Raw genomic sequence first — 12,038 nt, forward strand, 5'->3', positions numbered from 1 at the left:
GGCACATTCCATTCTCACCCCGTTAGAGAAACATCAGAGAGAAAATAAAGGAAATACACATCAGCACCCCAAGCTTCCCCCTCCCTCCCCGGGATATGGCAGAACCCGAAAAGGATAAGAGAACCATGCCCATAGAAAGATAGGGTTCTGACACTACCCTTAGAATCTACTGGTTTCATCAACATGCTAAAATGGGTTCATTAAAGACTTAGATCTTAGAAAGTCAACATGCATGACTTCCAAATTGGGTTGCTTTTAATCCTGATTTAATTGGGGTGGACTTAGCATGTTCTATAAATGGTGCCCGAGTTAATTGTGAAGCTGCTGATAATGGCTTAACTGCTAAGCAGGTTAAACAAATTGTGTGGAACTCATCCTTGGAAGAAGTTCCAGATTGCTCTCTTGGTGGCTGCAATAGACAAAAGCACTGGGGCGGCTCCTTGTGAATGGTGACGACCTTTTACTATTGGCTAAGTGCAGTGTTTCTCAACCCTGGCAAATCTAAAGTTTGAGGACTTCCAACTCTCAGAATTTCCCAGACAGCAAAGGAGTTGAAGCCTAAAGAGTTCCTAAGATTGAGAAACACTGCTGAAGAATATAATCTAGCTAAATTAAGCAGCAACCATTTAGGGAAAATAAGACAACTCACTAATGAGAAGGAAGGAGAAAGAAAAAAATCCACTCCCTGTTTTGTTCAATATAAGAGGAATCAAATTTATGTTATTATATCCTTAGACAATAAAGTAGCATTTCTTGAATCCTTGCTTTATCTCCTTGGCAGAGCCAATAGCCCCAATACTTCCTTGACCATGATTACAGATAGTCCTTGACTTGTGACCACAATTGAGCACAAAATTTCTGTTGCTAAGCGAGTTAAGTGAGATTTGCCCCTTTTACGACCTTTCTTGCCACAGTTGTCAAGTGAATCACTGCAGTTGTTAAATTAGTAACCCAGTTAAGTGAATCTGGCTTCCCCATTGACTTGGCTTGTGGGAAGGTCGCAGAAGGGGATCATCCGGAATACGGCAACCATCATAAATATGAGCGCAGGACACTACAGCCGTCATAAATATGTGCCAGTTACTAAGCATCCAAATTTTCATTATGTGATCGTGATCACAGGGATGCTGCAAAGGTCGTAAGTGTGGAAAATGGTCATAAGTCACTCTTTTCAGTGCCTTTGTAACTTCTAGTGGTCACTAAATGAACTTTTGTAAGTTAAGGACTACCTGTATAACCGTCTTGCGTTTTTGCAATTTGGCGCTGCGGTGGACCAGTGGTTGGAATGCAGTATTGCAGGCTGGCTAGGCCAGTTCGATCCTGACCGGCTCAAGGTTGACTCAGTCTTCCATCCTTCTGAGGTTGGTAAAATGAGGACCCAGATTGTTGGGGGGGAATATGCTGACTCTGTAAATTGCTTAGAGAAGGCTATAAGAAGACTTATATACCACTATGAAGCGGTATATAAGTCTAAGTGCTATTGCTATTGTCTTTTCTCTCTGCCAGGTCCACATTTTCATTAAAAGATCGGAAACGGAAGAGGTGGACTTTGCGGGCTGGCTGTGCTCCACCATTGGCCTTAACCAGCCCAGCACCCCAACCCATGTTGGCGGACTCTGAGCTGCTCACTTGTCATGGTGCAAAGACTCCGCCGGCTGCTGCTGCTATGCAACTTCCATTCCACGGGGGAGGCTGACTTGGAAACCACTCACTCCAGACCCATTGTGGCACATTGGTGTTTCCAGCCACCTCCCACTGTTTAAAGCCATGCTGTTCTGGTTGCCCCCCTCCCTTTTTCCCCGTCTACTCAAAAGTATTTTGCTGTTCCACCATCATCACCATGTTTCCGTGCTGTGCCTTCTCAGCTTGTCGTACCAAATTCTTTTCCAGGTTGAGTCCCTTTCGTGGCTTTGTGAAAACAGCTGTTGTGTTTGATTCTTAATGACCAAATGTGACACTTTGAGTCGTCAACCTGCAAAGTTGACATGAATGGTGGATGCCCTTCCCTTTGGGGGAAAGCCTTGCCGGACCTGTTGCTGTCCTGGCCTTTGCAGAGTTGTCCCGTGAGCCTTGTGCAGCTCAGTGGTCCTTTTTCGGCTTTGCTTAGCCAGTCCTGGTCAGAACAGTTAGCGGGTCCCTTGAATGAGATGGTCCCCAACATGGATTTGATGCCACTAAGTTGAGGTGGAAGTCATGAAGAACCCCTGGGTCCTGAAGTGGTGGGAAACCATTGGTGGGCTTCAGCCTGAGTAGAGGGTATTTTTTTTCCTTCCTCCTTCTGGGTCAATATGGACACACCTGGTTGATGCTTTTATTTATTTGCCTTGTTGGATACTTTGGGATTGCTTAGTGCAGTGTTTCTCAACCTTGGCCACTTGAAGATGGGTGGACTTCAACTCCCAGAATTCCCCACACAGCTATGTTGGCTGGGGAATTCTGGGAGTTGAAGTCCACCCATCTTTAAGTGGCCAAGGTTGAGAAACACTGGCTTAGTGGCATCCATCTCCTCCATCTGTTTATTTGGTATCTGTTGAGCATGGGTGATAGAAAACTGTCTACCAGAATCAGTGCATTTCTTTCTATCTTTTCCTCTTTTAAAGGGATTATTTCCCTTCTAGGACAGCTGAGGTTAGATATCATGAAATTTGTAAATCCTTTGTGTTGGAAACTTATTTTAATCATTTTACTCTTTCAGATGTTGAGCAACTGCATCTTACATTAATAAATGTCACAAAATCCTTTGGAGAGTTGTGGGTTTTTAAACACGGTTGTTAGCTTGGTTGGCTTTAAAGTGGACTTTGTGGCATTTGGAGGTATGCGGGAGGAGGTAACTTCTGGACTTAGCTCTGCCTCTGTCCCAGGTGTGATCTTGGGAAAAGGAACTGCAAACACTCCATTACCCATCGGCAAACTCTCCATAACTCATCTTCCAGAGATTTTTCTTCTCCAGATGGAAGACAGTTGTGAACTGTATTGCGTGGGACATAAAGATACTATAATGCCCTGGTAGATGATGACCATAAAGCATAGCTCCTCTCTTCCCCCTCCCCCGCCCCCTGCAATCCAGTCCCCAATTAGATACAACAGCAAGTGTGGCAACTTTACAACCTGTGGATTTCAACTCTGGCTCAGGAATTCTGGGGTTGAAGTCCACAAGTTGTAAAGTTGCCATAGTTGCCCACACTTGCTCTTGTGTGCCTCCCTTTAAGTTAGCAACTTTCCCCATTCCATTCCATTTGTGCTGCAGCTGGTTTGCTTCTCCCTGAAAATCAGTACTAATATATGGGATGCAAAGTCCTGAAGAGCTGCTAATTCACTACAGTACCTTACAGCAGGGCTTTTCAACTTTTTCACCGATTGTACCACTTTTAGAATATGGCAATATTGGAGTACCACCAGTCGCCTAGCAAGGTGTCAGAAACTTTTTTTTTAAGAGGGAATGTTTCTGTTTATTATTTCAAAAAAAAAAGACAATAAAAGACCAAAGCTTTTTTTTAGTATCAAAACACTTGATATAATTTCCCAATTTCTCCCTCCTCCCTCCCCCCCCTCAAATACACACACTGGCTCTGAAAAGCCACGGCAGCGTAGTGTTCCTTCTACGATACCCCAAAGGTCTGTACAAAGATGCATTAAAAAAAATTAACACAACCTTTAGGGGATCAAATTTCAAGAGTACCGAGGTGTCCCATACATCCAGTTTCTCTTTTAAGACAGAACAATCTCCTGGTTTAGAAACAGGAGAGGAGGGGGGGAAAACCCCCCACACATTCAGGAGCACCCAAAAAAATTAAAGCCCCCCCACCTCACAAAAACCCCTATGCACAGAACACCAAGCACCAAGAAACTTAAACCGAAGTGGGAAGAAAATGTGGATTATTCAGATATAGTGTTTTCCCCAAAGTGTCAGAAATTAAGTGCAAAGGAGCTTAAGAACGATTTACATGGGTTTAAAGAAAAGGAAACTTTTTTTAAAAAAAAGCCATACATGCATCCCGATTACGCTTTTTTTTTTAAAGTTCCTTTTCCCCCAGCTGGAAAAAGTTATAAAACCACGGGTTAAAACAGCACCTCAGCCCAACTTATTCCTAAAAAAAGCCAAGCCTAAATATTCAAAAACTGGAAGGGAGAGAAGAGGAAAGGATTGACTGTTCCTTGTGGAGGCTAACCCCTCTCTGCTAGCGGACACCACAAAGCTTGGCTGGTTGTTCGGATAAATGATGGGATTTGCAGTTATTCTATCAATCAATTTTGGGGGAGTTTGCGATTACTCGACCGACCGACCGAATTGGCCCTGTCAGATTCAGAGGCAAACAAATGAGCACATCAGCTAAAAGTGTTAAAGTTCCGATAGTCCTTGACTTACAACAGTTCGCTTAATGACTGTTCAAAGTTACAACGGCACTGAAAAAAGTGACTTATGACCATTTTTCACACTTAATGATGATTGCAGCATCCCCAGGGTCATGTGATTTACATTTGGGTGCTTGGCAACCGATTCATATTTATGATGGTCACAGTGTCCCAACCTTCTGACAAGCAAAGTCAGTGGGGAAACCAGATTCACTTAATGATGTTATTAATTTAACAACTGCAGTGATTCACTTAACGTAGCAAGAAAAGTCATAAAATGGGGCGAAGTTCATTTAACAAATTTCTCTCCCTTTTATATCCTCTCTTCTCTCCCCCCTTTATATCTTTTCCCTTTTGTATCTTCTCCCCTTTATATCCTCCTCTCCCCCCTTTATATCCTCTCCTCTCCCCTTTATATACTCCTGCCCTTTATATCCTCTCCCCTTATATCCTCTTCTCTCCCCTCTTTTCCCCTTTATAGCCTCTCCTCTCCCCTTTATATCCTTCCTTCTCTCCCCTTTATATCCTTTCCCTTTATAGCCTTTTATTGTTGTGATTCAGGGTCAGCCTGTGGGTTCGGCAGTTGGGTCGGATGACTCAGATGAGGGGGAGGAGGGGGGTGTTGAAGAACTTGCTGATGATGGCTTTGAGGCTCCGCAGAGCCCCCAGCCAGGCCCCTCCCACCTGGTGGAGACCCAGCTGTGTGAACCTGACAGCGTGGATGAAGATGACCCACAGCTGGCCCTGTTCAAGGACGCCCGACGCAGGAGGCAGTCAAGTAGGAGTAAACAGAGGAAAGCAATGGGGCTTCTCGGAAGGAGGGAGAGAGAAGCCACGCCCTGAACTCTTTATAAAGGACTTGTGTGGGGAGGGCTGGTTTGCTGAAAGCAACCACTCAGATAGTGTTTCAAAGCTCCAGTATCTTGGTTCGTGTCTTGTTTGTTTTTGTAATAAATTTGGCAGACGTATTCCAGCCTCTTGCCGTCTGTAAAGGGGTTGCCTTTTCTGCAAGGCCGGTAGCAGGTTGGTACAGAACATTTATATCCTCTACCCTTCTCATATCTTCTTCTTTCCCTTCTTTTATATCTTCTCTTCTCTCCCCTTTTTATATCCTCTCTTCCCTTCTTTTATAGCCTCTCCTCTTCCCCCCCCCCCCTTTTCTCTTCCATGTGCACCAGAAGCGCCGATCCTGGGGCTTCTGTCTCAACCCTGCAGAAGTGCACGGCAATCCTGGGCTTCTGCCCAGCCCCCATAGCCCTGCAGAAGCAATGATCAGCTGTAATTGCTGGCGGTGATCCTGGGCTTTGCTCAACCCTAACAGCCCTCCTTTGAACTGGGGCATTTCCAACCAAGTTCCCTGACTCCTTCCTTCTTTCCTTCCTTCACACGTGCGTGGGTCTGGGAGAGGTGAGCTGAGAGCCACGCAGAGGCCCTTCAGGCTGAGGCAACGATGGGGGGGGAAGGGGTCAAAATGGGAAGCCTCCTGCACAGAGCCTCTGGCAGCTTAAAAAAACAAACCTGGGAAGTGCTCAGAAGGCAGTCTCTTTCCCAGCTCGCTCCTTCCTTTCTCCCCTGCTTCTCTTTCCTTCCTCCATGCTCAAGAAGGGGTGATGGGAGGGGGAGAGATTGCCAGTGTTGCCGAAGGCCATGCTGCTGCCAGCCATAGCCATTACACGCAGGCCATCCCATCGGCAGTCCTGATGAAAGGGAAGCCTGGTGGCTTTGAGGCAAGGTCAGTGAACAGACGTGCTGATCTACCAGTGGGGGCCATCAAAGCTGGAACGCACTCAGATCTGCGGGGAGCCCTGGAGCCAGCAAGCCCCCCTCTCGTGTCTGCCCCGCCCCTGGGGGTGCACGGAGAAGGTGGCAAACGTGAGTGCTGGCGTCCGGGGAAAAGGGAAGCATTTCTACCTTTTTCCTTTCTCAGCAGTCAGCAGGGATGGTCAGCAGCGATGCTGGGCACTTGCCACCTCCCCTTCGCGCATCCAGGGGTGGGGCAGGGCAGCCCCTCGCTGGCCCTTTCCCGCCAAAGCCAACTCCTTTTATATCCTCTCCTCTCCTGGAAGCGCCGATCAGCTGGAGCCCAGTGGTGATCCTGGCACCTCTGCAGAGCCCCACAGCCCTGCAGCTCCAGCTGTCTCTCTCTTAGGCTTGTGTGGCGCTGCCGCCACTTCAACTCATTCCTCTCTGCCCCACTACCACTTTGCTTACCACTTGCCAGGTGGCAAAATACCACAGGTGGTATGCATACCACCGGTTGAAAAGCCCTGCCTTACAGAGTCAAACTTGACGGAATAATATGTATTCTTCCTGCCAAAAAAAAATCTGCTTTGGAGTGATTTGCAATTCCTGAAGATAGAAATTTAGCCCCAACAATGCAAAGCAAGCAGAGTCATTTTGGCATCTATTAGAAGGACTGAATGCCACTCAGAAAGTATTTTTAAAGGGACCCGGTGGCTCAGTGTGTTAGGACGCTAAGCTTGTCGATCAGAAGGTCGGCAGTTTGGCGGGTTGAATCCCGAGTGCCGCATAACAGAGTGAGTGCGTTACTTGTCCCAGCTTCTGCCAACCTAGCAGTTCGAAAGCACGTAAAAACGCAAGTAGAAAAATAGGGACCACTATGGTGGGAAGGTAACAGCGTTCTGTGCGCCTTTGGTGTCTAGTCATGCCAGCCACATGACCACGGAGACGTCCTCGGACAAGCGCTGGCTCTTCGGCTTTGAAACGGAGATGAGCACCGGTCCCTAGTCGGAAACGACTAGCACGCATGTGCGGGGAAAACTTTACCTTACCTTACCTTTACCTATTGTAAACAAAACATATTTTTATTCCATAAAAGTTTCATAAAATGGGCCCAAACCAACAATAACGGGGTCATGTACAGCCATACAAAAACCCCACCACACACATTTTTCACTACTTTTGTGCAATTTATCCATAGGAGGTTCAGGAAAACCAACTGGCACAGAATAAGGGCAACTTTCCAGCTTTTTATAACCGGGCAGAAGATGTTTCATGGACAGATTATTGCTTCAAAAGCTGCATTTCCTGAATTGCTACTTATTTTGAAACATGTCTGCTCTATAAAATGACTCATGCTACATAGTTAGGCTTTAATACTATCTTTTTCCAACCCACCCCATAATTTATTACCACCTTTGGAAGTTTGTGAGATGCTCAGCAGCACTTCTGATTGTATTTTAGTCTCTGTAGGACCACACAAAGTTTCATTAAAGCTAGGGAGGCTTGGGAGTCTGTTGCAGAACACTGGCCTGACAGCAACATTTGCGCATTAGGAATCCGACTCTTCCTCCTCCTCTTCCTCCTCATCAGCATGCACTTGTAGCTGCAGTTTAGTCTGGTTAATGGCCACTTCATTGTCCATCTGTTCAAAGAAAGAAGAAATTGGTCACTTCCTGCTGAGAAATATAAGTCAGGAGAGCTCCTCCTTGGGGGGGGGGGGGTGTCCGGAACATCCCGAATGCCGTTTGCAGCAGGTAAGCAAATGTTGAGCTTTGTGGATGTGTAGAGATAGTCCTTGACCTATGACCATAATGGAGCCTACCCATTATAGTTGTATGTCGCCATGGTTGTAAAATAGGTTGGCCAGGTGACCTGATTTTATGATCTTTTGTTATAGCTATCATTAAATGTTGTTGTAAAATGAGTGCTATAATCTTCAAATGAATCCAGTGTTCGTTAAAGCACAGTTTTACCCAAAAGGGGAAGAAACTGCTGGTTTTCAGCAAAACCATCGTAAAGCCATCCACCCTCCCGTATATAAGTTATAAATTCATATTATAAAACATGTTCATCCCCAAACAAAATGTAAAAAGAAATACTCTAATATTGTCATCCTGAATCCCAATGAATCACATTATCCACACCAATTTAAAGATTCCTGGGCCAAAATATGTAAGGAAAACGTTTCTAAAGCCCTCCTTCTCTTGTCTATGCAATTGATGCGTTTTCCTCCCCATTCAACAATGACAGTGTTTGTAAATCATTGCTGTCATGCCTCTGTCCAGCATATCTTCCATGAGTCTTTATGGAGACTCTCTGTCATCCAGGTCATGGTTTTCCCAAAGATGTTTTTTTCTAAAAGCAACTGTACTTTCTTTGTTTTTCCTTGAGGAAGTTTGGCTTCTTATCCAAGAAGCTTCTTTAGTTCTCACTGAATGGTGGAGAATGGAGGGATTCATATTCCTTGCAGTCATCTGGTCACTAGCCATCTTTCAAAGTTTGAAAGAGGGATCAAAGAGGCTGTCTAAGACTGAATAGCCCTCAACAGAGGGGGAGATACAGGACACCACCCATGTCTTGTTTACAGCACCGTCCTGTGAGCAGTTCCAAGAGGGTGTCCAGTTGCACTACTCAGGTGACCCTGGGGCACAGATAAACTTCCAAGTGGCCTCAATGACTGTCAGAAAGAAAGCCCAGTTGGATAAGAGATGAAATGTCCTTAAGGAAAAACAAAGAAAGTCCAGCTGCCTTTAGAAAAAAAGCATCTTTGGGACATCTTCCATGAGTGTTTTTAAAACAAAGGGAGTTGCAGAAACCTGACTGCTTGGAAATGTTGTTCCCCTGCTTGGACAGAAACTGGAGAGAATCTCCCTCAGTCTGCATTCTGGTAAATGAGGGACCAGTTACAACCAGGGTGGTTTTAGATCATTAGCCCAGAGCTGCAAAGCTTTCTTCTTGTGAAGAGGACCTGGTTTTTGAGGACTCTAAACAGGAGAGCTACTTCAGCAGAAGAAAAGGGCCTTACGTTTACGTGCTCCTCCATCACAGCAGCTGAGGGAGTGAACATAGCCCCTTCCCGGGTATTGATCATGGACCGAAGAGCCAACTCTTCCACCTGGAAATAGAAAGTAATGGTCAGTCTTAAAAGAAGTGTTAAACAACGTCCCTGGAATCACCAATCCTTCTTTAGCAAAATCTTGTGGCTTAAGAGTGTGAAAATGTAATTTGCCATGCCAAGGGATGTGGATCCTAGTGCTAAACCCAAATAATCTCCAAGGAGGGAAAATGGCAGTTCCTCTCTTGCAATACAGGCAGTCCTCAATTTATGATGATAACTGAGACCAGAATTTCCACTGCTGAGCAAGGTGGTTGTTAAGCACCTGCTTTGACAACCTTTTGCTACAGTTATTTAGGAAATTGCTGCAGTTGTTAAGTGAATCACACAATTGTTAAGTGAATCCAGCTTCCTCCATTGACCATGTTTTTCAGAAGCCAGCTGGGAAGGTCACAAATGGCAATCACATGACTGTGGGACACTGCAAACATCAATAAATAAATGCCAGTGAGGACTTCCCGAAGGCTCTTCAGCGGCGAGGACGGTCGGGATCGACCGCCAGCCTTTCGATTTCGTTAAAGCTGCAGAGCAGCGACAATCAGCTGTTTTGCAGCTTGAAAACCCTTCCCCTTGGGTGAAGAGGGGAGGGGGAGTGTTCTGGGTAGGGGTAGAGCTCCCCTAGAGCCCCAGAATATTTATTCTGGGGCTTGAAGGGTGAGAGCTCCCCCAAAGCCCGGAGATACTCCGGATCGGAGGACTTCTCTGCTGAATCCACTTCTGCTGGATTTGATTGTTATCTTGAGCAACTGAAGCAGGCAGAGCGGATGCGGGAGCTGTATAATTAGCAAGTATAAGACTTTAACTCTGGAATCTCAATCTTTTTTCTTGTTTCAACGATCGTTTTAAAAAGAAGGGGAAGATGGTGCCAGAGTGATTCTTTGTAACAAGATTCAGAAAAAAGTGGGAAGAACAAAGGATTAAGGAAAATAAAATTAAGAGGAAGGAGGAAGATTGGATGTGGATTTTCAAAGTTGCAAAAGACTTTGTTAACATTGAAAGGTGCCTAAGTGATTTAAAAGACTTGGATACTTAATAGTTAAGCAACAAAGTTGCAATTGGGGTGGAAAAGTGAAAGTGTGAAACGAAAGTTAACTGACTGTTAAAAATGGCTTCTAAGAGATTTCCCGTTCCTAAAAGTGCGGGGGCATCGCCAGTTCAACAATCTGGACTTCAGTCTTTGATGCCCCCCCCCGCAGCCGCTGCACCTACATTGACATTAAAAGATCTACAAGATGCCTTAAAACTTCAATTGGAACAAATATCTGAGCTTATCAATGAAAAAAATAAGGAAATACGGGAGGATATTTTGCTGGCATTTCAGGGGCTCTCAGGTTGTATTGAGAGTCTGGACGAATGTGTGGAAGAGGTTAATCAACATAATCTGATATTGGAGGCTAAAATGTGTGAAGCTGAGAATAAAATGGATAAAATTGATGATGAGGTGGTTATGATACAATATAGAGACATGGAGTTTGCCTTGCGGATAAGAGGTTTGAAAGAAAATCCATGTTGTGATTCAGGGTCAGCCTGTGGGTTCGGCAGTTGGGTCGGACGATTCAGAGGAGGAGGAGGGGGGTGTTGGAGAGGTTGCTGAGGGTGTTGGAGAGCTTGCTGATGAGAGCCCTCAGCCAGGCCCTTCCCACCTGGTTACGACGCAGACCCAGCTGTGTGAGCCTGACAGCGTGGATGAAGATGACCCACAGCTGGCCCTGTTCAAGGACACCCGACGCAGGAGGCAGTCAATCAGGAGTAAACAGAGGAAGGCAATGGGGCACCCCGGAAGGAGGCAGAGAGAAGCCACGCCCTGAACTGTTTAAAAGGGGAATGCGTGGGAGGGCTGGTTTGCTGAAGGCAACCGTTTGAATAGCTCCTGTTTCATGGTTCGTGTCTTGTTTTTGCTCTGTTTGCTTTTGTGTCCATAAATTTGGCAGGCTTAGTTCCAGCCTCTTGCCTTCTTGTAAAGGGGTTGTCCCTGCCTTATCTGCAGGGCTGGTAGTAGGCTGGTACAGAACAATCCACAAGAAAATTTGGAAGAGATAGTGGTGGATGCTCTGGCGCCTATTTTGGGAGTTCAACCAGAAGATTTTATAATGGAGATAGACAAAATATTTCGTGTTAATTCTTGGATTGCTAGGCAAAGGAAACTGCCAAGAGATGTGGTTGTGTATTTCACAAAGAGAAAGATCAGAAATGCGATCATTCAAGCTTTTTACAGTAATAGATTTAAAGTGGCTGATCAAGAGGTTTTGATTCTAAAGAAATTCCCCCAAGAATTTTAAGAAAAAGAAAAGATTTTGTTTTTTGGCAGATGAATTAAAAAGACAACAGCTTCAGTTCAGATGGGAGATACCAACTGGGATAGTGGTGAATTATGCTGGTATCAGATACCGTCTTAATACAGTTCTGAAGGGACGAGATTTTTATTCTAATGTATTGAAAGCAGGTTCACCGCCATCTCCAGAAGTTAAAGGAGGAAAGGAAGAAGGAATGCGACAGTCACAGGCAGAAGGCATACAACGAGGTGAAGAAATCACCTTGCTGGTTCCAAAGGAAACAGCAAAATTTGGAAACTGCGCACTCCTTGGTTTTATTAGAAGAATCAAAGACCCAACGAGTGACACGGGCTGCATCTAGACGGAAGGAACAACAACAACAACAGAAACAACATCTTACAACTATAACTCAAGAATCTACTCTTAGTGAAGCAGTGGGAGGAGCGAGACCCAAGAGGCAAATGCTTGTGGATCTGCAAGATACGCTCCGAAAGCTTCAAGTCGCAAAAGATGGCGACAAAGTTTCTAACCTGGAATGTTAATGGCTTAAATTC

At 45.3% G+C, this 12,038-nt stretch overlaps 2 protein-coding genes across 5 annotated transcripts in view; one reads left to right on the plus strand and one right to left on the minus strand.

Moving 5' to 3' along the window:
* Positions 1 to 2,742, plus strand: part of MAP2K1 (mitogen-activated protein kinase kinase 1) — an 88,234-nt gene extending 85,492 nt beyond the window's left edge. For both annotated transcript variants that reach the window (XM_081337301.1, XM_081337300.1), the window contains one exon: positions 1,507 to 2,742. In XM_081337301.1, the coding sequence (XP_081193427.1) occupies positions 1,507 to 1,620 (114 nt within the window). In that variant the 3' untranslated portion in view covers positions 1,621 to 2,742. The remainder of the gene's footprint in view (positions 1 to 1,506) is intronic.
* Positions 2,743 to 7,157: 4,415 nt separating this feature from the next.
* The window catches only part of SNAPC5 (small nuclear RNA activating complex polypeptide 5), a 28,822-nt gene continuing 23,941 nt past the window's right edge, over positions 7,158 to 12,038 (minus strand). For all 3 annotated transcript variants that reach the window (XM_081337309.1, XM_081337308.1, XM_081337307.1), the window contains 2 exons: positions 9,122 to 9,211; positions 7,158 to 7,738 (listed from right to left, as the gene is read on the minus strand). In XM_081337309.1, the coding sequence (XP_081193435.1) occupies positions 7,646 to 7,738; positions 9,122 to 9,211 (183 nt within the window). In that variant the 3' untranslated portion in view covers positions 7,158 to 7,645. The remainder of the gene's footprint in view (positions 7,739 to 9,121; positions 9,212 to 12,038) is intronic.

This window comes from Vipera berus, assembly GCF_964194415.1.
Source record: "Vipera berus genome assembly, chromosome: 12".
Classification (NCBI taxonomy): domain Eukaryota; kingdom Metazoa; phylum Chordata; class Lepidosauria; order Squamata; family Viperidae; genus Vipera; species Vipera berus.